Here is a 26,355-nt window from a genome sequence, read left to right as displayed (position 1 = left end):
TTTAAAAGAAATAAACCAAAGAGCTGTTGAACGACGTTTATGTGTTGTTTTGTCGCACATTTTGTATTAATGTGGATACATAAAGGATGATAATATCATGCCCGTCATTGGTTCAAGCCTCATATAGACCGTCCCTTCGTAGTAAGGACTGGCCAGCCGGGTGTGTGGTACTAAAAAGACGCTAAAGCTTGCATTGGCTGGCATGACCAGGTATACGACAAATAGAAGAAGAAGAAACAGGAAAATGGAAAGCAGCAGTCTGTAGAAGCTTCGGTTGGGACCTTTGCTGTTAAAGAAGAGGGAAATGTCGTTGCATGTGGATGGAATGATGAGGTTGTGGGTGGTTCGGGTGATGGATGGTTGGGAGCGGAGATAAATGAATTGGCGAAGCCAGTTTACCTCTTTCCATGCGTTGTATGAGGAATCAATGAAAATAGTCAAATCGTATTGAATTGTGGGTCAATTTTCAGGAAAATCAGGAAAGAAAAAAAATGCGACATTTTTTAACACATGAGTACATTATCTCATATGGCCGTTAAAACCAGCTTACATCGGGTTGAGATCAACATTGGAGATCAACACTTGATAAAAAATCAAATTTCCGGTACGGAATTATTCCTTCACTTTCGCTCGTTTGAAATTGGCTTCATAACCGTTGATCGACATGGCGATCAAATGGCCACATCGGAAACGGCACGGAACGGCAACCCACCAGCATAGCACAAATATTGCTTCAAAACCAGAATTGATCGGCTCTCGCATCGTCAAGGTCACAGGTAAAACCAAATACACTACATATATATGTACCAATCGCCAATTCAAGATACAACTACAACCCTACCATATACCAGTACCAGCTGATGAGCTATCGCATACAAGCGAGCGGCGCGCGCAAATAAGAGGAAGGGGCCTGAAGGAAGAGAGGACAGGGGAAGGCACCGGGAGAGAGAGTGTGTGTGGTCAAAATTTTTGGCCATTTAAATTTTGTCCACCAACACCGTTGCATTTCGGAGCTTTTTTCTTGCCCGAAAGAGATAGCCATACACTTGACATACAGCTGTCTCGCTCATATGACACTTCCAAGGCTCGCAAGCTCTTTAATGCGAGGGCTCTGGAGCAGTGAACTTGTATGGCGTGCGAGCCCTCGCGCGCCCTCGCAAATCGCTGTCACTTGCACTGCGGGATAAGAGCAATAACAGCAGCTGCAGCAGCACCAGTAAGAGCGCGTAGAGGATTTTCTCTCGCCCTGTCCCGTCCTCTCCTGTCGATGCTGAGTCGCCGCCGTCGCCTGTGAGCAAGAGATCTGGCAAGGATTTTGGAAACGTATCGTGCGAATCGTGCTGCGGAACAGAACGGTGGTGGGTCGCATCGCCACACCGAACGAGAAACTGTGCTGGAAAGGAGGCTGAGGTGAGCTGGACGAACGGGAGGCAATAAGAAATACTCCGCGACCAAGCAGCTTTAGCGATAGTAAGCGCGCGCGTGTGTGTTGCTCGCGGTTCTGCGCTTTTTGTGGCAGTGAGGGTTGTTTTTTTTTGCCTTGTTGGGTGTATGAAAGAACTGGAAGCGAAGAGATAGGATAGGCGAGATGATCGATCGAGTGATGCTACGGAAAAAGATTCCATTCTCGATACTCGGGCTCTAGTGAAGTGAGGAACTCTTCCGCAAATTGTGGCCTTTTTAGAGCAGTGTATTATAAATTACTGTGATTTTGTGCACACGAACACGAAAAATCAACGCACTTTTATCCCCCTCCTGCGGCGGTCGCGGTGGTTCTGTGTTGACATTTTGCCCCGCTCGTAAGCGAAAAACCCTGTCTGTGCCTGCCCACATCCCTTACTGTTCGCAACCCCTGCCCACCATCGGGTGTAGAAGTCCTGGCTCGCGGCCAATCCGTGCGACGGCGGATGGGTGTTCGATCGCTGCACTAACGATAAAATCCCTTGTGGGTGTGTGTGTGTTTTTTTTTATTCGCCACAGATGCCACAAACGGCCGACGAGGTGGAAGAAGATGGCAGCAAAAATATGGTCTCCAACCTGCCGCTCCTGTTCGCGGACGGCTACCCTTCGTCACTGCAGAAGATCACCGAGCCGCAGCTGGAACGGTTCATCCCGTTCATGGTGCAGTGCTCGCTCGGCTACGTCCACATCCATTCGATGACCGAGTTCAACAAGCCGGAATGGTGGCCGACCGATCTGGAGTTTACGAAACCGTTCCGACGACCGAAATCATTCACAGGGGTAGGTGAATCTTTACCCCCGCCCCAGCTCACTCGCTCGCTGTGTCGACAATCTGATCAACTCTTGCTGTGCCTTTTTCTCGTTTTCAGAATTGGCTGCAAAAGATGCGAGAGATCGTGGTAGTGTGCTACACCTTCCACCACAGCGTCTACCTGCTGCGGTACTGTTCCGATCTGGCGAAGTATCAACCGACGGCGCTACGGTTCATCAACAATTACAACTCCACCACGTCCCTATTTGAGCGAGCCACGAACAAGCTGCTGGTTACGTTTCGCAATGAAAATATGGTACGGTGGGAAGGTGCTCCGTTTTGTTTTTGGCGATAGCCGCTGACGACTACCTCCCCTTTCCCTTGCAGCTGTACGACCAGGAGCAGAAGATCAACAGTCGCAAGTGCCTGCTGCCGAAGCAATCGAACTCGCAATCGAGCTTGGCGACCCAGGAGGAAATGGTCATATCAGAAAGCTTCGATATCTATCTCTGCGACAACTGTGATGCCGAGCTATATTCCTACGGTGCACTGGTGGTAAGTCGGCTTGATATACTTTTTTTTTACCGTCCTCCCGTTCGATTCAGATCAAATGCGTTTAGGGGGACGGGTACGCCAATAATTGCGCAGTAGCAACTGTTGAGACGCAACAATGCGTACAGGAAGTAGATATATTGGACAATACTTCAGTCTGTCCTTGCAATATGTGGTCTATTTGATAATTGAGAGATGCATGTTATCGTTCCGTACTGCAATAACGCTTTGCTTAGGAGTTGGAAAGGATAGTCTTTGAACCTTGGGTGGCATCTGAGGCAAGTCTAGTACCTGTGACTAGTCATGGAAGAGTCTTTTGCGATTTGGTTGGCAACCACGTTTGCGGCTCTTGAATAAATATGCTGTAAATTGATCGTTATATGCGTTCAATTTGCTTCGAAAATTGTCAAATACAAGGACAATTGCTTTTTTATAATATTTGAAACCATACATCTGCCAATTTTCCACATAAATCGTATTAATTATATAATGTTGTGGGTAAAAGTTCGGTCTCGTGGTACAGTCGTCAACTCGTACGATTTAACAACATGCCAGTCATGAGTTCAAGCCCTGGATGGACCAAAACTGACTATCCTGCTACGGGGTAATCAATAAGTCACTGAAAGCCAATAGAAATCACTAAAAATCTTTAAATGAATGTTCTCTCAAGCGCAGGGATCCCAAAAAAAGGGTTGAAATACTAAAATAGGGGCCCTTTCCGTTTTAAGTTAGTAGGCTGAAATTTCAGCCTGTCGTTTGCATTGTATAGCAGTTTTCAAGCAGCTATCTAAGTGGGTATTATATGCAGGTGGGCTTATCCCAAGGTGTATGAATTCAGAAGGCTGATTTGTATCGCTTCTGCTTCTGAATGGAGGTTTTAAGAGTGTTTTATGTATTCGTCAAGCCTCCAGAAAGCTCGTTTGAGCAAAAGCTTTCACCCGTCCTGTCAAAAAGTGATGTTAAAATTTGGTTAAAAAAACATGCTATTAGACCGCCTGGACTACATACATTTTGATTCTAGATTCCATAACCAGATCTCTATAATAAACCTTGGGTAAACTCCACCTTGTTTTGCCATTTTTTCGAGCAGGTACTCGAATCTAATTCTAGCTTTGAGGCTAGAATAATCTAGACTGAAAATTGGAGGCTAGTTTTATGTGTTGTTTTGTATGGAGTGTTTACATAATTTCAACATCCAACTGTCAAACTCCATACAAAAAAACTGACTAGAATCGTGAAGGGCCCCATAAACAGTTTTCTTTGCATCTGTCAAAAGATTACAAGCAAAGATTCGTGCCATCGAGCCTATAACGGATGGCAAAAAATGGACGAAAAAGATTCGACGAACTCTGCTCGATTTTACGTTACCACGGGAAATGGTGATTTTGACAGGAGTGTTCATGCCGAAACGCCCCTAGAAACAAGTGTCAAAATAGCAGGATACATTTATCGTAATTTAACAAAAAAAATTGTAAAACACGGATTCTTGTTGTAAGAAATGCACAATATACAACCGTTACAACATTTAGGACTTGGAAGCAATCGAAAACTAATGTTTTAAGACGAAAAAACACGAAATTTCTTTCGGCCTGTCAAAAGATTGCAAGCAAATATTTGTATTATCCATCCAGCGATGGATAGCTTGGATTGCTCGAAAAAGATCCGTCACAGACTGCTAGACTTCCCCTTCCTCAGTGAAAAAGTGCGTTTGACAGATATATTCTAGCAGAATATGCCGTGTCTGAACGCGGCTAATCAGTTTATTCCTCCGTTTCCCAAACCTGCTTGTTTTCCAAAGTGTCCAAAAAAGATTCGCCAATATTTTTTCGTTCACTGCAAGGTGCCTCGATAGACTACAGGTGGATTCTTAGCTCTGATTTTGGTAGCTATGATGGATGAAGATTGCTATGGAAATTGGCACATAGGGAGCTAGGGTTGCTAAGGACTTAATATGAGTTGCTGTATAACTTTGACAGCTTAGAGTCAAATTAACCGTAGCAATAGACGATGCGCAATCTCAGATTGCGCATATATTTATCTGTCAAACGGATCGGTTTGATATATTTATCTGTCAAAAAAAAAAATTATATATCTCGGACATATAATCTTGAAAATTTATGCGCAATCTTGGCGCAATCTGAAATTTTATGGAAATGACGTTTATAGCTCAGGATTGGCTACGCGAAATGACATGTGTTTTGATAAAACGAATGTATACGCAATCTGAGATTGCGCATCGTTTATTAATACGGTCAAAGTACACTGGTCGGATACTGGTCGGATCTATACATTGCTACAGGTCGGACCGTCGACCTGTTGTAATGTATAGATCTTGACGTGCTTTCAACATTTTATATGAGATTTTACAAATAATGTAGGACGGTCGCAAACGATTTTTTGCTTTCGAAAATTACTCAAAAAGAGTATATTTTTCAGCGAAACATTCACAAATTGGAAGACATGATGAACTGTTGACAGAAAATTAACGAAATGCTGGATTTTGAAGTTCTTTGATGGAGTTGGTCTGGATTTTGTACAGGTTATTTGTTCACATTGTACATCAGCTGGTTGCTTTGATGTTTTACCTGACAGATATTTCACCTGTGAAATAGTTTTTATCGCTGTGTATTTCACTCTGTGCCGAACGGTAAGAGGGGCCATCCATAAATTGCGTAACACTCGTAAAAGGGTCGCGAAAAAATGCGTTATTTTCTTATTGAGAAAATAACGACACAGTTGCAAATCAAAACTCAAAATGATTAGTTCAAATGAAGATATTATAACATGAAGCCCTTCCATGAGTCCTGGAGTGATGAGTCTGGTCCAAACCAAATGCAGTTGCAACGACAAGCAAGAAGACGACGAATTGAAGCTAAGCAGGTCATGTCAGGGTACAAGATAAAGGCAGAACGAACGATCATTTTGATGCAATACGGTGTTTGTTAAACTCCGTTCAACTACTGTTTAACTACTAAGTAACAAACGAAACTCGTTAGCTGCTCGAGAACATTAAAAATGGTATTTATTTTCCTACCTGTGTGTACTTGGACTGACTCCATTTCATTGAATGCTTTCAGGAACACGAGAAAACCTGCAATAGCGAGCAAAGCAATCCAGAGCTGGAGTACACTAGCGACGACGATGACGTGATCTTTTGTGGAGAAGTGTGCGGTGACCAGCAGCTGCCACTCGACGAGGAAGCCCGTGCACAAGCAGAGCAGCAAAAGATGGTATGCTTCCTGTCGCAGAACTTCATGCTGCGCTGCACAAAACCAACAGAACCGTCGAGCGGTTCGTCGCTCGTGCCCGTTCCGAAGTCAAACAGCACCGAGACGGAAGACAGTGGCACGGTGGCACCGGGCGCAAACCATCGCCACGTACCTAGACGCACCCGCCAAGTCGTTACCCTCGCCAAATGCGCTCAAATTCCGCTCTCGTCACCGTTGGGACTGTTTATGCTAAAAACTTCCAAAACCATCACCACCGCGGACTACCTGTCCGAGCGGTTCGATCGCATGGAACGATTCTGTCTCGCACCGAGCTTACCGCCCGGTGCCGGTTTCCTAATGCGACAGCGGCTGCTTAAGGGTGGCTCGTCGGAAGAGCTGGCCGCCCACGATCGGCGGCTGCCGAAGTGGTTGTTTGCGAAGCCCAAAACGGGTGGCGGACCAAACGGGTGCACCGTGACATTCAAACGGGCGGCGGACGACTCGAGCGAACGGTCGATACGGCACTACAAGCATCCCCGGCGACAGCTGTCCCGCAAGCATTGGGAGGAAAACTTCCTGTTCTACAACAAACTGCTGCTGGAGCGTTGCCGACCGTTTGTGGTGGCGTTAATAAGACTGACGCCTGCTGAAGTGCAGGAGATTGCAATGTTGCCCGGCATCGAGCGGCAAATCAGGGAAGCGGAGCTAGCGGCCAGCCTGGAACGGCAGCGGCGGAAAGAGCTGGCGGAAATTGCAGACAGTGCAATGATCATTGACAGCATCGATCTCTGCTCGTCGGACGAGGAACACACGCAGGAGGACGAGGATGGACAGGAGCTGTTCGCCACTGGCATGGTGCCGGAGGTGCACATGAGGGAGGATGATGAGGAGGATCAGCAGGAGGAGGGCAGAAACGCGATGCAGCAGGAACAGAATACTCTCACTAACAACCAGCCCGTGGCGCAGGACGAAATCGAAACGATCGTGTTGGAAATGGACGACAGTATGGGCAGCGACACGAACGCTAGCTTCTACGAAAATCGTTCCTCCCAGCAGAAGGGTGCATTACCGGGCGGTGTGCACCCTCCAGCCGTACCGAGCATAGCGAAGAAATCGGTCCTGGGCACGATGCTTAGCGAGAGCACGTACCGGTTGAACCAGTCACTTCCGGCGGCCGTTACGAACGGGCGTCATCTGGAAGAGCTTGCCGCACCGCTGTACCTGTACGGGAACTGCAGCCAAACGGCAGCAGTGACTATTGTCGACGAGACGCCACCGCTCGCCAACGGCAATCGATTCGGCACCGCCCGAAAGGGCAGCAGTTTGCCGTCGAAGGAGAACGTGATGAACGGGTTTGGGGGCACTGGCGGCAGCCCCGCAAACGGCGAGAGTGCCGCCGTTCCCGTGCACCATCAGGCGACGGCACAAGCGCGCACGCTGCTACTTGCCGCACCGATCACCAACGGTCATACCCTATTCGGAACCATTCCAGTTTCGTTCGGCAGCGGTGCGAGCTTGCACCCGCGTACGAGCGCTTCCGTTGTCCAGTCGATTACGACGACGTCCTGCGTGAACCAAACGGTGCACGGGCACGCGTCGCTCAATGGGCCGACCTCGGCGACTGTCACCGGCACAGCCGCAGCCAATCTCCAGTAGGAAAATAAATTTACAGTAATTGTATACATGTTAGGAGCTCTTTAGACCTATTTATGAGACGCAAGCGAACAGAGAGAATCTGAGTGGCAGTTATACTTTTGTTTCCTCTTCATAGCTTTCATTTTGAATCCGTTTTCCACAACGGTTTTATTATGTTACATTTTGTCTTACGTCGGAACTGATACACATTCGACGAGAAATGTAAATAATTATGCAGACTACGTTGATTTTGCTGTTTTGTTTTGCTGGTTTCGCTCGTTCCTTACTGTGGCAAGACAAATTCCTGTCCGTCTTGATTGACCTGGATAAAACTCACCTACAGTTTCATATTATGTACTCTTTTGCTCTGCTTGATCGAGCTTACAAGGTAACACTGTGATGTGTGAGTCGAGATGAGCTTGAATGTGTTAATTTATTCCTCTTTTCCATACGTAACATGCTTTACAGTTCTCGTTCCATACCACTGTGGGTCGTTATGCGAAACTAAACCTTGGTGGCTTAGAAATTATTATTTTTAATACAACAACAACAACAAAAAACATCGCATCATGTCTCTCTAAAGTACATAGATTGGCGTTGTACATATCTTTACGAATAAAAAAAATATGACTCAACGAAATGGAGAATGCTGTTGTGATTAGTGTTTTAATGGAATACTTTTAAATATGAACCCTGTAGTAAAAATGTCACGGAACTTTCTGTACACCTACTCCAGGGGAGCAACTGATGTCAACTGACGTGATCGCGGTTCCTGTTCAAGTCCCCTATTCCGTCACAATTCGTAATCTCTATCGTCTTGTGCATCTCTGGATTTAAGCAAGTGTCTAGAAATGTGCCAGGACGACACGCGATGGGTTTCATTAAAACGAAGAAGAAAAGAACGGTGCTAACTGTCATGTTCAAATTTTATATCTTCTTTCGTCTTGAGTAGCCAGGGGATGATGCGTATGAATTATTTTGGAGTCTGATATACGAAGTAGGCTCTGTGTTGAAACGCACGTACGTAACACTGAACGCCGTTTCAGTCAGGTCATTCCGTGTTCAGACTTTGCAGTGAGCAGACATATTAAATTGTAGCAGCTTCCTAGAAAACAGTGGTGAATATGTGTACGAAACGTCGAAGACTTGAACCTTGAAAAGATTTGAATGCCAAGAAGGTTGGATTTATTGGTGTGTTGCAGTATTGGATACATGGAATCTGTAAGTGGAATTGATTTTCGAAAGTAATTTACTCTATTGGCTCCCGTAGCATCAGCACGCTACAAACAAAATTGTCTTGGCCAGAGTATTATCTGCTTAGTGCGCCATAGCGCACATAATATCCGCATATGGCCTCTCGCCGAGTCGAATCGTGTTTTATTCCACCGTACCATGCAATACTGTATTATTTTTACTTACGTGCCCGGCTATACAACCTTCTTCGCGATCTAGGCCTGCTGCAGGAGTGTCCGAAATCACTCACGGTCGTTTGCCGAAACGTTTTCTCGGCCGTAATGGTGGACGTATTCGCTTCCTCGCGCTTCCTCAGTTTGGGAATACGAGGTAAGAAAATCATTCGCTCCGGTTAAAGAAGTATCTATTATTCAATGCCAATTCCTGCTAGTAAAAATTTGCTGTGTTTTAAGAGAAAAGCTACAGCATTCAACTGCTCCATAGGTTTTGGGGGCAAAAACGCAGGTTCATTAAAATGGACAGCAAATGTGGCGTATGGTTACTAGATGGATGTAAATTGTATTGAATGGATTGCTGCGGGTAGTTCGGTAATTTACTAAGTCTAGTCTGCACAACACAGGAACACATATTGCTGATGTTTTCCATAGGAAGAAAAGTTTTATTATGTATCTCGTCAGCAATACTGTTCGGGTGATCCGAAATGTGTCCACAGTGAAGTTGCACTAAGGTGCGCCTCCGACAATCCTGCATCATATAATGACATCCAACTTAGAGAAACTTGTTGCTATGGAGTATCCATCCAAGTAACCAAATGTGAAGGTTTGATCCTCCAAAAATGTATCGAAAAGAAATGTTCATATTGCACTGCTTCTGAACGACTCAATTTTTTTGCAGTCGTAAATCGCGATGTTGAATGAAACCTGGTTCTCCGGGACTGTACAATTAATGGACCATGGAAAAATCTACAAACCTAGGACAACCAACCATTGCTTTGCTTTTGTTCTAAGGCATTGTCAAAAAGCTCCCATACAAAATGTGTCGTAGCTCTCTTTTAGGTCGTTTAGAAGAAGTGCTACGCAGAATCGAATCTTGAAGAAGGTGATTGTAGATTAGAAAGATTATTTTTATATTTCTGTCACGTAATTCGGAATAAATTGGCTTGTGATGGTTAGATGTGAACCGAGCAAACGTTCGGTCTTGCAGGAGCTACTACACAAGGTAAGCTAGCTGTACGCTGTGATATACCGCACCGTCATATACACACTTCGAAATGCAACTGTTTCTCGGAACAACGATCCGTGGATCCGCATTTTTCGCAATTATTATTTGGATATTTTATTATAAAACGTTAACATGTATATATACAAACACACACACATGCAGACACAAACTTTCATTTTTTAGTACACTCGTATGTGTAACATTTTTTGAGTTCCGCCATTTTCTTCAGCTTCATCATCGGTTGCTCTTCTTTTTTTTTACATCGAAACTATAAGATGCTCTCCATTCTGTCTCTACGAGTACAACAAAAAACAAAAGGTTTCCCTTTACACAACACCCTATTGCATCGGTCGCCCGCGGCCGCGATACTTGCACCGTGCGATCAGTAGCACCACACGATGCACCAGTACCATTTAACGTGTTTCTTTCGCATTTTCTCTTTTTCTTCCTCAAGCTTTTGCTTCTCAGCGCTGTCTGATCCTTTCACCCATACTGCTAGTGTCTTTACACTCGCCTGGAACGTGATAGTTTTGTTCCTTTCCCCTACACGTACGATCGAGTTGCGCTGTCGTGTCCTTGTCTAGTGTTTCCCTACGCCCCCGTCCCAAAACGGGTTCGCGGTTTTGGTTGCTTACTTTGAACAATTCTCCTATTGGGGAGAGTGATTTAAACAAACAACTATTGCGCTTGTGTGTACACCCGTTCCCAGAGTAGTACTTGCATTCTTGTTCCGATTTGAAAATGTGTACTAGTGCTGTTTTCTTGCTCTCGTGGTTTTGGTCTACTCTGTTCTTTGATGTATTTTTGATCCTGTCTTTTACTGCCTCCCCCCCCCTCTCGGCGCTGCTTCATTTCGGGGTTTTTTGTTTGTATGTGTCGTTTTTAGTTTTATCTATTCCGTTTGGTTTTGCGTTTCAACTGTATTTAACTGGTGTGGTTTGTTTAAATTTACGTTTTGAACCGTAACTATTTATTCTTTCTTCGTTACACGCATAGGGTCTTAAAATTATCTCAGTTTTTTGTTTGTTTAAATACTCGTCAATATGACGAAACACCGTCTGTTAATTTGACTCGCCCGATAACAGACTCACCGTTTCATTTAGTTGTTATTTCGTAAAAACTTGCGCTTTTTGTTAAAAATATTCTTATTTACACTTGGTTTTTTTTTGTTTTTAGTAATTATTTTGAACTATTAAGGCCCTCAACTTTCAGGCTTATATTTAGTAAAAATTACTCTTTCTTTTTTGCCATATTTCTTTTTTTAACTTCCGTGTGTGTTCTGCTGCTTACAGTTGATGTGATGCAAATTTTCATTGAAAACATTTGGCATACATAGATCTTGTGTGTGTGTTTGTGTTGTAGTATGTATGAGTGTGTTGTGTTATTTTTTTTATTCCACTACATCGCTTTTACTTCCATACTTTTGGAAAATACTCAACCGTCATGATACAGCATTCCTGCAGTGTTATTACACTGGTTGAAACAAACACAATGGAAGGTGTGGTTGGGTTGGGGGCTGGGAGTTATTTAGAGGACAGAGGGAACAAACAATTAACTAGAAGAGCAATAGAAGAGAAATTAATTTGCCTCTTCGATTTTCAGTGCTTTACAGTTAATGTTGCACGAAGAAACTAGGAGGTAAAGTTTTGCCAATCAAGGTGGCAAAAGTAGCACCCGGAAGGAGTGGGAAGCTGCAATTTGTGGATAGTGCAAGAGGGCTAAGGAAGTTTAAGAAATAATAGAACGAACAAACAACAAAGGTACAACAAGATCGTACTAACACTCCAGGTCGTCTGTGGATTGGCAAGAATTTATGAAATTCATTTACGTTTTTTTTACGTGGCCCTCGACACCATGCCCCACAGCAACGACTGCTCTCCCGTTGCAACCACTCGTCGACGGATGATGGTCCTAGTGCAAAGTAGAATCGATCCCCTGTGTGTTGCGCTGTACCGATTCACAGCTACATACGCTAGCCTGTGGCCTGTTTAACGGCTTGAAACACTACCTCTATTGCAAGGGAAGGGAGAACGAATGTATCGCTAACGTTCAAAATTGGGCATACCTTGCTATTACAGTGCAGTATAACTGCAAGATGAAATGGGTACTGATGGAACCTGCTACTAACTGCTCTCTCTCTCCCCTATTCGGTGCTCACACGAACTACTATTAAAATGCCTTTCCCGCTGGAATAGCTTGATTGCCCTCGAACGGTGTGCCGCACGGTTCCGTCTCGATCCCTCGCACTTCAACAGTACTGCAAGGTTCCGCTTTTCGGTGGTAGTTCTCGTTTAGTGCATGAAACAGTATGCTTCAAGTAGTAGTACTCCTCGCCCAGCTGCTACTCTAGAAAGTCAGAGTGAGAGGATACACGCGTTTGCTTGGCTTAGCCCTTTACGGGCACTGCCGATGCGCCAGTGTCATCCCGTTCCGCGAGGCTTCTGTTTGCAGTTATCCTAAAACGGATATGGACCGACATAGTGGCGTACACTCGTAGAAATGTAATAATCGTTACACCGCTGTTGGGGCGCCGGTATAAGATTTCGATGCGATGCTCGCGCTCGAACTCCCATGATCCGCGTCCACAGAGCGGCGAGTAACGCGAAGAACGCAAACGCGTTCAAATTTGGTTAGCTAGTTGCGCTTACATTAGTAAGATCTTGTTGCCCGGTTTGTTAGCTAGACATTAGCAGCTCTGCAGTTCTTTCCCTCTCTTTTTCGTACCGTTCCTAACAGATGGTTGCTTCCCATTCGGGGAAAGTACGCTCTACACCCCGTCACGATTGGATGTAACCAAAACAGTAACGTTGGTTGGCTTTTTTGGGGTACGATCAACCGGATTTCCATTCGAAAATGAATGAAAGTGTTTGTGTTACAGAGTGTAGGAGCAAAATTGACCGTCGGCAGGTAGTGGTTGCACCGGGGAGTGATCGCGCATAGGGGAATGTCTGACGTCGTCTACTACCACGGGTAGCACGGAATATCCATCAACGAAATTTTTCCTCTCCGCGCGTGCCTCTTTCCTATTCCCCCCACTGTCTATTACCGTTCTCTGCTTCTGTCTGCTCGTTTGGCTAAATCTCTCTTCCCCAAAATGGAAAGTGGCGCGTCGGAAAGGATATGTAAAATTGGTTACATAAATAGTTTCTTTTTCTGTGTGTAAACTAGCATATTCAACCCGCAGGAAATGAGCTCATCAAATGAGCTCTCTTCCTGTGGCGTGTGTGTGTGTGTTTTTGTTTTCTGTAGGTGTACCTTTCGGGGGTGGCGGCGGGGGGCCGTTCCCGAAGCGGAAAAATATGCCACAAGTATAAGAGTAAGTAGACTTTCGTATAAATATATCTGCAAATACAAACAGTAACAGTAGTTTTACACTCTACGTAAATTGTCCCAGTTTTTGTGTGCTTTTGTGCGCGTGTGTGTGTATGTATGTGTGCGAGCCGCCCACCTCCCTCAATTTTTAAGTAACAAGGGGAAGTTCTGGGGGCTAATAATAAGTCGAAAGAAACACGTGTAACAAAATAACGGTTTTGAACGGTAAAATTTCGTTACGGTGGACATTCGATGCCACATTCGATTGGCTTTAACGTTTGTTTTCTTATCTGTCTTTGTTTGTTTTTTATAGCTTTGGTTTTTGGTTGCAATATAATTAATTTTGGGGGCATTAGTAGTATTGTTCTCTCACGATTGTTTTAATGTAATAATGTACGGAACGATGCGCTCGGGTGTGCATCGGTTCTACTCGATCGTATGCGCGCCGCCTTTTCGCTGCTCGACACAACCCTGTCTGCAGGTGCTGCTCTCTTCGTATAACGAAATAAATGCTTCCTATTCACTTTCACTTTCGGGTGAACATATTATCCGTGTCGTGTGTCGCTAGAATCTTCAACGTAAACTGGAAACACAAATGCCACATTACCGATGCTTCCTGCAGTTCCTTTATCCCGTGCCTGGTAAGAGTGCTAATGTGTGTGTTTGTGTGTGGTAATTCATATTTCATAGCATCATCATAACATTTTGGCCACTAGAGTCCAAATATAGTGGAGTCCAATCCTATCGGAATGGAAAGAACCGCCGAAACAGAAACTATTGCGTGCACCAATACTACAGAGCTTCGCTACGTGTGTGCGCCCGTACATTGCTTTATATGGGGTCCAGCTTATGCACGTGGCCCGTGAATATTGTGTCTAGCTGTTTTCTGTGAGCTGTTTTACCACGATTGTTTCCAGTACAATATGTAGGTGCAAATTTATAATATCGCTGTGTGTATGCCTCTACTAAGAGCGCACGGTGCGCACCTTCAGTGCTGAATGCTGCAAGATATAGCGTACTTGAGAAACGTGTTACTAGCGGGCACCAGGCGGTCTAAAGCCAAAGAAATTCTCATTTTATAATTCTGTGGCTGTTTCTCCCATGGCATTGCCATTTTGGGCAGATACAGATCAAAATCCTGTATATTCGTAATGAGGAAAAGTATCATCTTTCCGTTCTTCTTGTTGATGTAATTAAGAGTCCTAAAAGAGCGATATAACTCTATAACGCAACCGGATGGTGCTCCATTTATTGCTGCAACGCAACGAGACTAAAAACACACGCTTATTCCCGGAGTGGATAACGATCCGGTCTTGCGCAAGCGTCCGCACGTCAACCATTGAACCAACGGGATGCTCCTCAGTGCAGCAAGCGCAGAGCGCGTATAAACAAATTGTCCTGTCTGGAGACTTGAGCAGTAGGAAGAACCGAAATGGTTGGTTCGCTACACAACGTTTAACGCGTGACCTAGGCAAGGAAGACTCACTGGAATAACAGATGTCGTAAAACGAACCCTTTAACTATAGTTGAATCTTGGTGTTTTTGTATGGCTATGGGTGTGTCGTGTGTTGCGGTTTCTGTACGGTGAGGTTTTTTTTTGCTATGAGAGTCTTGCGCGCGAACCATATGAACACATTTTAAAACACTAAGTGGCTCACCGTCTTGCGATGGTGCAATCGTTTGAAGCGTGTGTAACTATAGCAAGATATTTGTCCAATTTAGCATAAACCAAACCCACGTTACACACACGCTCTCTCTCTCTCTTTCTCTCTGTCTCTCCTGCTCTCTTTCCCCGCCATTTCCTAATCACGAGTAACAAAAATTAAATATTCATTATATACCAATATAATATGCACCTATATATATGTAACTTGGTTATATACATATATATACCTCTATGTATGTATAAATGCTTTTTTTCTGCATGTATAAGTATAGAACTGTACTATAATCTCTTCGCAGTGGAATGGTTTGCCTGCAGACACTCCATGATTTTGTTTTGCTGTGCACGTTACAAATGCTGCTGCCAGAGTAATATATAATTATTTCTAGGTGTGTGTCTGTGTGTTCTGTACCTATGTACTTGCTTGATTTAAACCCTCCTTTTTCTATTTTTTTATTTACCTTCTTTTTCACTATTTTGATTTGCATTCTTTGTAGAGTTGAGCAACTCACAGTTTTTTATGGTTTTGGTGTAAGACAAACAAAAAAACATACTTAAAATTATGTTTAAACTACGAATATTCCATTTTGCATTCCTGTCCGACCTGGTCTTGTGAGTGATAGCGATAGCGTAAAACCCTACGAGTAAAAGACGTTTTTATGGCTCTCGCTCTCTCCTGATGTCTTCGTAACTAGCAGAAGTGGTGCAAGGATCTGCAGTGTACTCGACCGAATTTACGTATTTTAGCTACAAGTACAAAACACCGTGCCAATATGTCGCATCACACGCCGCAATTTGGTGGGTTCTGGTCGCGCTCTGTGTGCAGGTGTGGAAGCATATATAAATCGAATAGCAAATGTCCGACAAAACGTGCAGTGCTGCCCCCCCCTCCCCCCCTCCCGCCTCTGCACGTAAAATAGTGAAAAAACTGACTAATTTTGAAATGCATGTATAAGTAGTGTAAACCATTTGGTTTTTTGTTGTTGTTATTGCAAGGAACATATCAGAGTAAGTGACAGCTCTAAGTGTAAAGATATTGTTCGTCCCGCATCAGTGTCGCATCGCTGCCCTCCCCTTTACTATACGCCACCATTTTCTTCCCTTTCGCGCGCACCGAATAGTGTGTAGTTCGGTAGTTTTGATTGAGACGCTCACTTATTGTTGCAGAGTAGTGCGTGCGTTAGTAGTATACATGGTTCGATTCGGTCGGCTCGGTCTATCTCACATCGCTATCGAAAACTTGTCCCCGCATTGTGGAGGCAGGACTTCAGGTCGGCGAAAAAGAATGTTAATAGCATCGTGGTTTGTTCTTCTTCTGCAGTTGTGACTGTACTAGTAGCAATTAGTAAATAGTTGAAGTAGTGTGGTGTACTTAGTAATAGTAGTTGTTGTAGTTTTAGTTTCAGCGTCACCAGTAGATAGTATTAGTAGTAGTAGTTGTAGCAGTAGTAGTAGTAGTAGTAGTAGAAGCAGCCGCAGCTACTGCAGCACAAAAACACACACTATGACGAATAGTAGTGACAGATAGTACCTTAGTAGACACTAGAGTGCGTAACAACTAAAAGAGAAGAACAAAACAAAAAAATTGTTCTAAAAATCATCGCATCAAAAAATGAAAACATCGTTTTGCAAAACGGCCGACAATGCACTAAACATTATCTATCATTTAACACACATCGCCGGGAGTCGTCTAGCTGCTCCTTCAAGCGCACAGCTCTCACCACTACCCTTACTTTTAACAATCTTTTGACACTACACGTGACGATTCCGCGTCCAACAATGAACGGAAACAGTCGCCCCAGAAGTAGTCAACCTACAGTCGCAGTACATTGCTATAACGTCGTGCTATAACGCATCCCGCTGGCGCTACTGTAACAGAATTCCTTTTTGGCTTGTTCTTTTGCTTTTTTGGGTGTCTGCATATTCCTTCGCCTACTCTATGTGTGGGAGCTGTTCAATCTCAATTGGTAATAAATAGTTTCCCAGCAGTGAGTGAGTTTGGCATTCCTTTATCTCTTGGCTTTGGGTTTTCTTGGAATTTCCGTGTGCGTATTGCATTGCAACCAGTTGCATCCAAACAACTAACAACACCCTTTGTCGTTACGTGTTAGCTGAAACCTATCACTAAGCTGCATTGATTTTCTGACAGACTTGAGCTGCGGTTATCCTATTTGGGTACTCTTGAATAACGTTCACGCGTAACTTGCCTCTACTGAAAGTGAAAGTGCGGTTTGCCAAATATGTGTGTGTGTGTGTTTCACACACTTCCGTTTGCTATATCAATGCCTGCGCACGCAGACACACACGCACAGAGCAGCATCTTTTCACCCGATTGCAACGGTGCAACGGCGCATTCTAACGTGTGCGCGCGCGCACGCTTTATTTAAGTATATATGTATATATATATATATTTCTCCTATCTGTATTTTCTTATATAGTTTTGTATTTCTTTGTTATCATAATTATTTGTTGCACCTATTCGATTTGCTTCTTCTAGTAAGAGAGTCGTGTAGTTTTTTTTTTGCTTGCAGTTTGCACCGTGAAAGAGCAAATTTATAATATTATATTCGAACTCTATGACCAGTTTGTTCTGTAGTTGTTTTTTGTTTTACTCTCTGTATCCCACTATCTCGCTTTTCCTCTGTCACGCATATATTAAACATATACGTGATTTTAAACTTTTGCTACTTAAAGTAACGCTTCCTTAAATTTTCTCTCTACATTATTCCCCCTTCGCTCCGTTTCTCTTAATCCCTCTTTTTCCTCCACACGTAACACGTACACGTACACTTATGTGCACATCCATGCATGCTCAGCCTGCTTATCATTGTAAGTATTGATTTTGTTTTGTTTAAAACACAATTAAAATAATTTACCATTACACCATCTACATATAGATGAGTAGTCCTCAATATAAAAGTACTTTAATCAAGTCGTTCGATTTATCTTCTGCTACTTCTTCTTCTTCTTCTTCTTCCCTTGCAGTACACTTAGTATACTAGTTCCAAAAATACAACACTACAGTATCAAACAGCGTCCTCGTATCAAATCAAGATGCTTGATTATAATATACGTCCTCTCTATTCCCCGCGTGCGGCCCTTTCTTTATCGCTTTCAATCGGTGCCGTGTTTTTGTTTGTTTGTTGGCTGTTTATCATTTCCATTGTTCATACCTTGTTCTAATTCATAAAAAAGTCCTGCTCCCGTGTCTCTCTTTACCCATGTTGTTGTCCCTGTTGTTTCCATTACATTACGCGCATTGTGCTTGCTTTTGGTGGTATTCGTTTACTCTTGTAACGTGTTCGTACGTTCGTTCGCAGCATTGATTGCAGTCTATTTTGCAGTTCGCATCACGGCGACCACTATTAGCCCTCGAATGTATTGTTTGTTTGTTTGTTTTTGTTTTTGTTTTGCCCCATTTAAGAAGGGGGAACCTTTGTTCTTTTGATTCTACTAGCCTGTTGCTCAGGATGTGTAGTAGATTTGCTGCAATAAATTACTTTGCTGCAACGATTGATGGTGTAGAGTTTCGTGGCGCAGCTAGCCAGATGACGTTGGCTGTCGATGGTTGGGTGTGTACGACGAACATGTGTGCATCGGTTGTATCAGCTGATGGTTTTTGTCGTGCCTCGCATGAGCAGCAGCATCTTACACAGCTCTTGGTGCTTCTCTCACTCGTTTTTACGCATAACGGAGACACACGAAAGTTAGTATGATGAATGATTCGATAAAACCAAGGATAGAACACAGAAACCAGAGCAGCACGGCCTGCCGGTCGCGCAGTCGCTCGGGCTCACTTCCTATTTTCGTGGTCTATTTGCTCGTGCTGCCTCCGGGATGGATGGTGCATGGTAAAGGAAAGTAAACAGTTAAATATACGGCAAACGCCACACTGAGCCGCTCTCGTTTCTCCGGCGAAGGGACGATCCGAATTTCGGCGCGTCGTGCTCCGGGGGCTCTATTCACATTGGTCGTGCACACACACACACACACACCTTTCCAGCTAAGGTGTGGCCTTCTCGCGCAAAGAAATCGGTCCCGGTCGCCTGTGGCGCGTGCTTTGGCATCGATTTTCACTTAGTGTTTTATATTGATGTTTTGCTGTTTGCAAGCTACACTGCAAACGGGGAATTCGGCAGTACGAGGGCGTCAACGCTTTGATAATTGGAATCGCTTTTGCTTTTTAAAATGCTCGCTCCCCCACTATCATACGCATTTGCTTTAACTAGAATCACTGCAAACTATTTTCATACGACGCGCGCTCTACTTATTTATAAAATATATGTATATATTTTATGCGTGTTTGTATATATGTATATATACTGTGTTTTCTCTCCCCCTTTCCTTGGTTTGCTTGGTTGCCGTCTGCCGCGGGTTGCTCGCGCAGGTAGTAAGCCGTGTTTATTGCACTATTATATGAGGAGCCGATAGAAGCACAGTGACGGTCGCTATTATTGTGAATAATGTAAACACGAAAAGGCAAAATCTGCAAAACCGGAAACAGGAAATGGTTAGTAGTGAAAAGGGAGAAAAGTAATCTAATTTTGGAGTGAATTTCGGAAGTCCTCGCCAAATCACAAATCTTCAAAATTCTTGTACTGTTAAAAATTGAAGGAATTTAAGCGGATCTCCACACGCAAAGCTATCCCAACAAAAATGTAATCTGTGGTCATCTTTTTACATTTTTCTGGCTGTGGTTCATCAATTTCAAAAGTTTCGTGAATTCCAAGAATCATCCCAGAATCACTAAATTCATTACTCATGATTCGCGGAAGGGTTCACGTGACTGACACTAATGGCGATGTCCCCTACCTGTCAACAACCATCGCCGCGAACTTCCAGTCACTGATCAATTCCTGTTCCTCGTCCGCCTTCTTCATGCGATTCGTGATGAACTGCAATTCCTTCAGTATGTGGTGCAAATCCTTGTGCGAACATCCGGAACTGACGTTCTGCTCCTCGACCGTTGTTAGACGCGTAAAGCTACATCCGTGAAAAGAAGAGGGTGGTATTCGAGGGTAAAAAAAAGAAACGGTATCATTGGAGGGGTTTCATCCAGCCGCTAAGCTTTACTTACACTGACCCTCCTATTGCGGTGGTCGAGCCAGAAATGCCGGAGCAGGGATGGCGGAAATCGTCATCGATATCCAGCACGTTCGCTAGCAGCGATTTCGAGGATCGCTCCTTCAGCTCCAGCTCCTTCATCCGGTTGCTCAGGATGATGGTTTTGCGCGTGATCTTTCGCCCCGGTCGACCCATCCGCAGTATCCACGGAAGCCACTGGAGGAAAACGGATTTGATCTGCGGTGGAAAACAAAAGCGGGAGGATGAGCAACTAACATCTTGGTCTCGCTGCAGTGTGTGCGACCACTCACCCAGGGAGGCATCTCGTGGATATCGGCGGTCCGGTGATGGTAGTTCAGTACGACAACCGTCAGCACGACCGACGAGGCGACCATGAACATAATGCAGTTGAAGTACGTTCCTGGAATGTGTTGCATTACAAAAAAAAATGACAATTAGGGACGAGCGAGCCAAGTGTGGTGCACTAAACGACAGGCAGAATTTGAGATGGAAAAGGCAAACTACTGTTTTTTTTTTATATAAACTAAACAATCATTCCAAAAATCGAAAGCGAACGATAGAATCCGTCACACAACCAACAACCGACAACAATGATGCATCGAAAGGATAATCAAAAACCAAACTGAAATGAACAAAAACTAACAACAACAAATAATACGAAATTCTATAAACATGCTGGAATCATGCAGAGAGCACTACTAGCACAGGACTAGGGACTGGGCGTGTGCCATTACGTAGAATTGAGCCGAGAAGCATGCAGTCGTCGGTGATGAGAGTGGCTTGATGGATTGTAAAAACAAAATTGGCAAGAATCAACATTCCGACAGCAACTTCCGTTTTGTGATGCTGGTACTGTAGCGGACATTTTTGCGGTTAACTTCCGACCAAAAAACACACCCACGATTAAGAAGGGAGGAGCAGCAACGTATGTGATTTCCTCGTCAGACATTCATGATTGACTTGTCTCAAGTAACGAACAAAGTAACGAAGCGTTGGTTTGCCTATAGGGAGGTGACAAAATGTAAATAAAAAAAATCATCAACCTAGAACGCTTCGAAGTATCTGTGCGGTTCTACGTGCCAGAGATATTGGCTCTCCATTTTAGTAACTGGAGAAGGTAGACCAATAACTTCTGCTACACTGGCTTGAACCACTGTCTCTCTCTCTTTTGTGTTTTCATCATTAGTGGGACATGAGCGAGATATATGATTCGCCATGATGTCGGCGGTATGTACATTCACTACATTTCGCAGCGTTTTGCGTGCTGCAGATGGTTTGAGAATTCATACGCAGATTATCAACACTTTTGGATGCGGGGTGGGCGAGAGTGGGCGGGGGGATGTGAAGTCTTCTATAAGCAAGAGCTAGCGGATGACAAATAATAATGACAACAACTCATATAAAGTGAAGCACATTTTCAAACAGAAACTCAATAGAGCGCATAACTTTTGGTCAGCTAAAAAAAATATCTTTACACATTATCAGTAGTAGAAGGACAGAAGTAGCACAAATATGTATTTACATTACAGTGGATTTTGTTATGTGAACATTCGGAAGGTTTGAAGCAAACTGGAATCGCAGAGACACAACACAACACCGCTAAAAAAAGCCCGAAAAGCACAAACGCACAAACCCTAACAAGCTGAGCAGTGAAACAAGACCAAGAGAGAAAGAGAAAGAGAGACAGAGGGGAGCTGCATTGGAATATCGAACCCAGGGTTGGCTCAGAATTCTGTGTGCCCTAGTCTGAACGCCCAAATGCCTTGCGATAGGCACTGATTTATTTAATCGAATCATCGTTTGCTGAAACGCAAACACGCACACACCCACACCCACGTATAGATACTTCGTCACGTAAAAAAAAACCCACAACACTATGCTCGAACAGGTGGTGTTGTCGGTTAATGAATAAAGTCTTGAACAGCTGCGAAAAACCCTTGAATCGATCGGTGGAAGGGCCAGATGTGACTTATGCTCGCCTCATCATCGAACTCTAAAAGGGGGGGAGGGTCGAGCGCGCAGGGACGGGAAAACTGTGCAAAACTTTCATTAGCCTACGCCCGAGAAAACGAACCCAAGAAATTCAAAATGAAACAGAAATAATGCACTAAAATTACGGGCAAACTCTGCAACAGAACGGAAAGGTAAGAGGTGGATGTGAGTAGTAGAAAGCAAACAAAACAAACCATGCGAGTAATTGCAAGGGTAGGGTGGAGGAGGAGCATGTGGCAGGATAAGTACAGCTTGTTTCACCCGAAATTATGGTGGCAAGCTTGTTATGTGTATATGCATGATTGTGAGGATGATGTTTCAAGGAGAATTATATGATTTGTGGTATTGTGCGCGGGATGGTGGAATGTACCAGGGACGCAAGGATGTGTGTGTGTGTGTATGGTTGATATGATATGGTAGCAAGTTAAGAGAGTGTTGTTTAAATCCGGAGGTTTGAGATTACAGTTGCGGCTGGGTAACGTCTGTTTGTACATAATTATGTTCAGTACCTCGAAAGCTACAGTTTACTGATTAGCGTTATATACGTTCGTTTAGTAATTGTAGTAAAATGTGTGGATTCATATATAGATATGTATGGCTGTGGGGGGCACACCATACGAACTGTTATCGCTTAGTTTTTAAGTCGAGCTGCATTTTACACCTGTACACGCACACGCGCACTGCCGGTTAGCGGGAATGATGCCGAATCATTCACCAGTTCGTTTAGTATTAAGTTCTGTTAAGATGGAAATTGTTATTGAATTATCCAGGTTTACTTAGTAGAGCTACTAGTAGAGCCTTTTTTTTTTGTTTTGATTGTTTGCTTGAGGGCGTGAAAGGAGTGGATAGATATTAATATACGTTTTGATTTGTTTGTTTGTATTCAAATATGTTTTTTTTGTTGTTTGGTTTGGTTTGTATAGTACTACTTTCTTTAGGCTATACCTAGCAAAGGGACTGCTTCGCTCGTTTTCGTAATAACATGTCCCACTAATAATGAAAACACAGTTTGAGATACCAGTATAGTAAGTCCTGTAAAAAATAACAAGAAAAACATCATCTTAAATCGTTGAACATTGTAAGCGCTCTCTCTCACTCTATCTCTCTCTCTCTCTGTTTTCACTGGATCGGTAGTGTACAACAAAAGCAAGTTGTGTAGTGAATCATAAATCGAGAGGCCGGTACAGGCACACCACACACTAAAATAGGACTGCTAACCGCAGGTTTTGCTCATTGGCACAATCCTTAGCAGTTTCGTGGCACGATTTTTTGTTCGGTTGGTAGACAGGTGTGTTAGACACTGTTTAACTGTTGTGTGTTGAAGGGGGAGACCAAAAACTAAAATCAACCCACGACGACGACGACGACGACGCCATATTTCCATAATGTTTGTGCGACAGCTTCCACACAGTGTTCGGAACCGGGTACTGATCGTAATGATTTGCCCGCAATATGATTTGGCCTAGCAGCAGCAGCAAACACACCGAGACACAGGGGAGTTGGCTCCCTGTTTTTTTTTGGCAGAATGTCATTTGAATTGGAAAAGTAAAGCAAGGAAGCAAAATTTATCACTGATGACACTACACAGAGTAAACGCAAGAAAGCAAAAGTGTTGTCCTACTGGTAGTGGTTTATGCATAAACATTTTTAAATTAGTTTCATTTACGCCTTAGTTAGTGAATATTATGCATCAGTTAAACCTCCCCTTGCATCAGTTGAACATTTATTTAAGCAACATTTTATTGGCTGTGTTAGTGATTGTTATGTTTTGTTTTAAGTTTTGTTCATGAGTTGTTTTGGTAAGAGTTTATGAAACGGGCGTGTTAGTAAACATTTCACTGTTTAGTTAATTTCCGGACAGTAATTGAAACAAAACAATGAATGCTAAGAAGAAAAAAAACAAGATAAAAAAACCTGAAAACTACACACAAATAAAAAGAAAAACCAAGCCACTATGTAAAAAGTGATAGAAAGAGAGACAGAGGTAGAACAAGATGCACATAGACAAAAAGGATTGTGCCACGAATGGCTAACTGGAATAAAAAAGCAGAATAAGTAAATAGAACGGCAACCCCGTTCATCTAAATCATGCAATTTAGTAATTTGCAATTAGCCTGCAAATGATAACACTAAGATTAAGAATTTGGTAGACAAAATTAAAGGAAATGCGTACACTACTATGCAGTGATGTAAATATGTGTAATAATAGAGCATTGTAGCAGAGAGGAAAAGAAAGTACGTAAATCTAGTACTAGAACAGTTTTGTAAAGAGACTAATGGGAGAATGTATAAGAGATAGAGATCAAAAAGAATAAGAACATACTCTCCAGAGAACTAACAGAAAAATCTTCAAATGACATTAAAGGAATTGTTTGGAGCTAAGCTTTTGTCCATCGTTTACACACGAAAACGGAAGGTCCGCGAAATGTACTGCTTCTTTAGGCATTGGTTGCTTAACGCTTGTCTCATTACACATCGCATATATATATATTAGACTTGTATTATTATGGCTTGGGATTTGAAATCTGCACTAATGCGTAGAAACGCTCTGCCAACGGTCCCGGCAAAACAGCTATTCAGACAGTAGACAAATCACCACAATATCAATCAACGTAAATTGACAAAGCCAAGCATTCACACACACACACACACAAAGACAATTACACAATTATTCGGGACAACAGCTAAAATCATTCATCGAAAAAATGGTGGAGGAGCTCGAGAGAAACAAACAATAAAAAAGAAACAAACGGGGCAAAAAACCATCACAAAATGCCTAGCAATGGATGAGTTCAGTATCGGCTAACCTAGTAACGGAATTGCATCGGATACTTGAGGTAACGTCTCCGCAACTAAATTAAGGAATACAGTGAGTGATAGCAGTATAGTTACACCTGAAATGAAAGTGAAGTCGGTTTAGTTTACATATCACGTACTACACGCCGATTATGACGCTCGCCCGTGTTCGAATGATATCGTCATGATATGCATGGTTTTGTAAGACGAATGGAAATTTAACTGGTGGCCTGGGACCTTATAACAGACAGGACGGGGGCAGTGCGCTGAGTTTGAGTATGTTCCGTGTTCCGTTAAATGCATATATCGAACAAAACAATGCGCCCTGTGTCGCGAAAATTCGGTAATAACACACAATACTGGGGAAATGGATCGATGGCTTCAAGAATCTACGAATGTAAGGGGCCAAGCAGATGATTTGGTTGATGCGTCGAATCGGATGTACAGGCCGGCAATGTGTTTTCCTGATCTCTGAACCACGAGGATCGCGACGCCGGCAGTAGTTGCAGATGGTTGCTGCAAACACTCTTCCCAATTCCCCGTACACTTACCAAGGGTCAACTTTTCTCCCGAGTCCGGTGGAAGCGTGAATCCGAGCAGGGCCATCGAAGAAATTAAGACGCATGGAACTATCAAATTGAAGAAGTAGTAAAGTGTCCGTCGCCGTATCTGTATCGTGAACGTTATGTCCACGTACGGCTCGGGACAACACTGATATGTTATTGTATTTTTCTTTCCGGGCATTCCTGTGAAGTGGACAAGAGTGCATAGATGTAGACTACGAGGTGACGATCATCAGCAGCATGTGCGGCAATACCATACCTATGAGATACCATTCGCCGTTCGTGATGAAATCCGACAGATCGCCTCCATCCTCCGAGTTGAGCATGAGATCCAGCTGGAATTGGAAAACATCAGTCAATAATTAGTCATTCTTGTCATTTTTGAACTGTCAGACTATTAGGAGGCAGTAGCAGGACCCGTAGTTTCGCCTACCTGATTGCCATCGTACGTCCAGCTGCCGAACTTCATCTCACAGTGCTGGTCATCGAACGGGAACCACGTGATGTCGATTTTGCACGTGCTCTTAAAAATACCGGGAGGAACATATAAACAGCTTCCATTGTTTTTCACAACTATGTTCGTATGATATGTTCCGTCGAATCCTTCATCAGCACTGGAATGTTTGCAGGCGTGGGAGGGGTTAAGCGGAAAGCGATTAGCGATAATAAGGGTTGCGACAAGAACAGCCTCATTTTAGCTACCCCCCCTACCTGTTGTACATCAGCACGTCCGGCTTCCAGAGTTTGTTCGGGGTAATTCTCAAATCCCTCACACCACCGTATTCGGAATCGTTCCAGCGCAAGTTGTAATCGTTCCATTCCTATAATGGGCCGTCGCCACGAAAATTGAATCAGTGGAGAGCTATTTTGGTTTCGAGGGCCAGGCCAGACAGATGTATGCAGCACGTGCCCACCGTGTTG

The 26,355-nt window shown here is 43.6% G+C and overlaps 2 protein-coding genes across 13 annotated transcripts in view; one reads left to right on the top strand and one right to left on the bottom strand.

Annotated features, from left to right (window-relative positions):
* The first annotated feature begins 1,167 nt into the window (after positions 1 to 1,167).
* Positions 1,168 to 8,252, top strand: LOC120898763. 2 transcript variants are annotated; one of them, XM_040305059.1, is made up of 5 exons: positions 1,168 to 1,410; positions 1,981 to 2,241; positions 2,331 to 2,528; positions 2,600 to 2,767; positions 5,842 to 8,252. In XM_040305059.1, exons 2-5 carry the CDS (start codon positions 1,981 to 1,983, stop codon positions 7,627 to 7,629), a joined length of 2,415 nt encoding a protein of 804 aa, XP_040160993.1. In that variant the 5' UTR covers positions 1,168 to 1,410; the 3' UTR covers positions 7,630 to 8,252. The 2 variants fall into 2 exon arrangements, with proteins under 2 accessions (XP_040160993.1, XP_040160994.1); XM_040305060.1 differs by lacking the exon at positions 1,168 to 1,410 and adding an exon at positions 1,438 to 1,799.
* Positions 8,253 to 10,081: 1,829 nt separating this feature from the next.
* Positions 10,082 to 26,355, bottom strand: part of LOC120898764 (neuronal acetylcholine receptor subunit alpha-7) — a 31,673-nt gene continuing 15,399 nt past the window's right edge. For 6 of the 11 annotated variants that reach the window (XM_040305061.1, XM_040305073.1, XM_040305067.1 and 3 more), the window contains 9 exons: positions 26,146 to 26,255; positions 25,868 to 26,048; positions 25,694 to 25,769; positions 25,423 to 25,617; positions 24,883 to 24,969; positions 20,374 to 20,483; positions 20,076 to 20,299; positions 19,811 to 19,981; positions 10,082 to 19,484 (listed from right to left, as the gene is read on the bottom strand). In XM_040305061.1, the coding sequence (XP_040160995.1) occupies positions 19,400 to 19,484; positions 19,811 to 19,981; positions 20,076 to 20,299; positions 20,374 to 20,483; positions 24,883 to 24,969; positions 25,423 to 25,617; positions 25,694 to 25,769; positions 25,868 to 26,048; positions 26,146 to 26,255 (1,239 nt within the window). In that variant the 3' untranslated portion in view covers positions 10,082 to 19,399. The remainder of the gene's footprint in view (positions 19,485 to 19,810; positions 19,982 to 20,075; positions 20,300 to 20,373; positions 20,484 to 24,882; positions 24,970 to 25,422; positions 25,618 to 25,693; positions 25,770 to 25,867; positions 26,049 to 26,145; positions 26,256 to 26,355) is intronic. The other 5 variants (XM_040305069.1, XM_040305068.1, XM_040305071.1 and 2 more) reach the window with 3 other exon arrangements.

The sequence above is a fragment of the Anopheles arabiensis genome, chromosome 2, assembly GCF_016920715.1.
Source record: "Anopheles arabiensis isolate DONGOLA chromosome 2, AaraD3, whole genome shotgun sequence".
NCBI lineage: Eukaryota > Metazoa > Arthropoda > Insecta > Diptera > Culicidae > Anopheles > Anopheles arabiensis.
The sequence above is the reverse complement of the archived record's forward strand: the minus strand, read 5'-3'. Positions and strand labels throughout refer to the sequence as shown.

What these genes read in the sequence shown, in the direction of transcription:
- LOC120898763 (XM_040305059.1), top strand. Translation starts at nt 1,981, where the DNA reads ATGCCACAAACGGCCGACGAGGTGGAAGAAGATGGCAGCAAAAATATG. An exon ending in GACCGAAATCATTCACAGGG is followed by an intron (nt 2,242 to 2,330) that starts GTAGGTGAATCT and finishes TCTCGTTTTCAG; the next exon opens with AATTGGCTGCAAAAGATGCG. An exon ending in CGTTTCGCAATGAAAATATG is followed by an intron (nt 2,529 to 2,599) that starts GTACGGTGGGAA and finishes TTTCCCTTGCAG; the next exon opens with CTGTACGACCAGGAGCAGAA.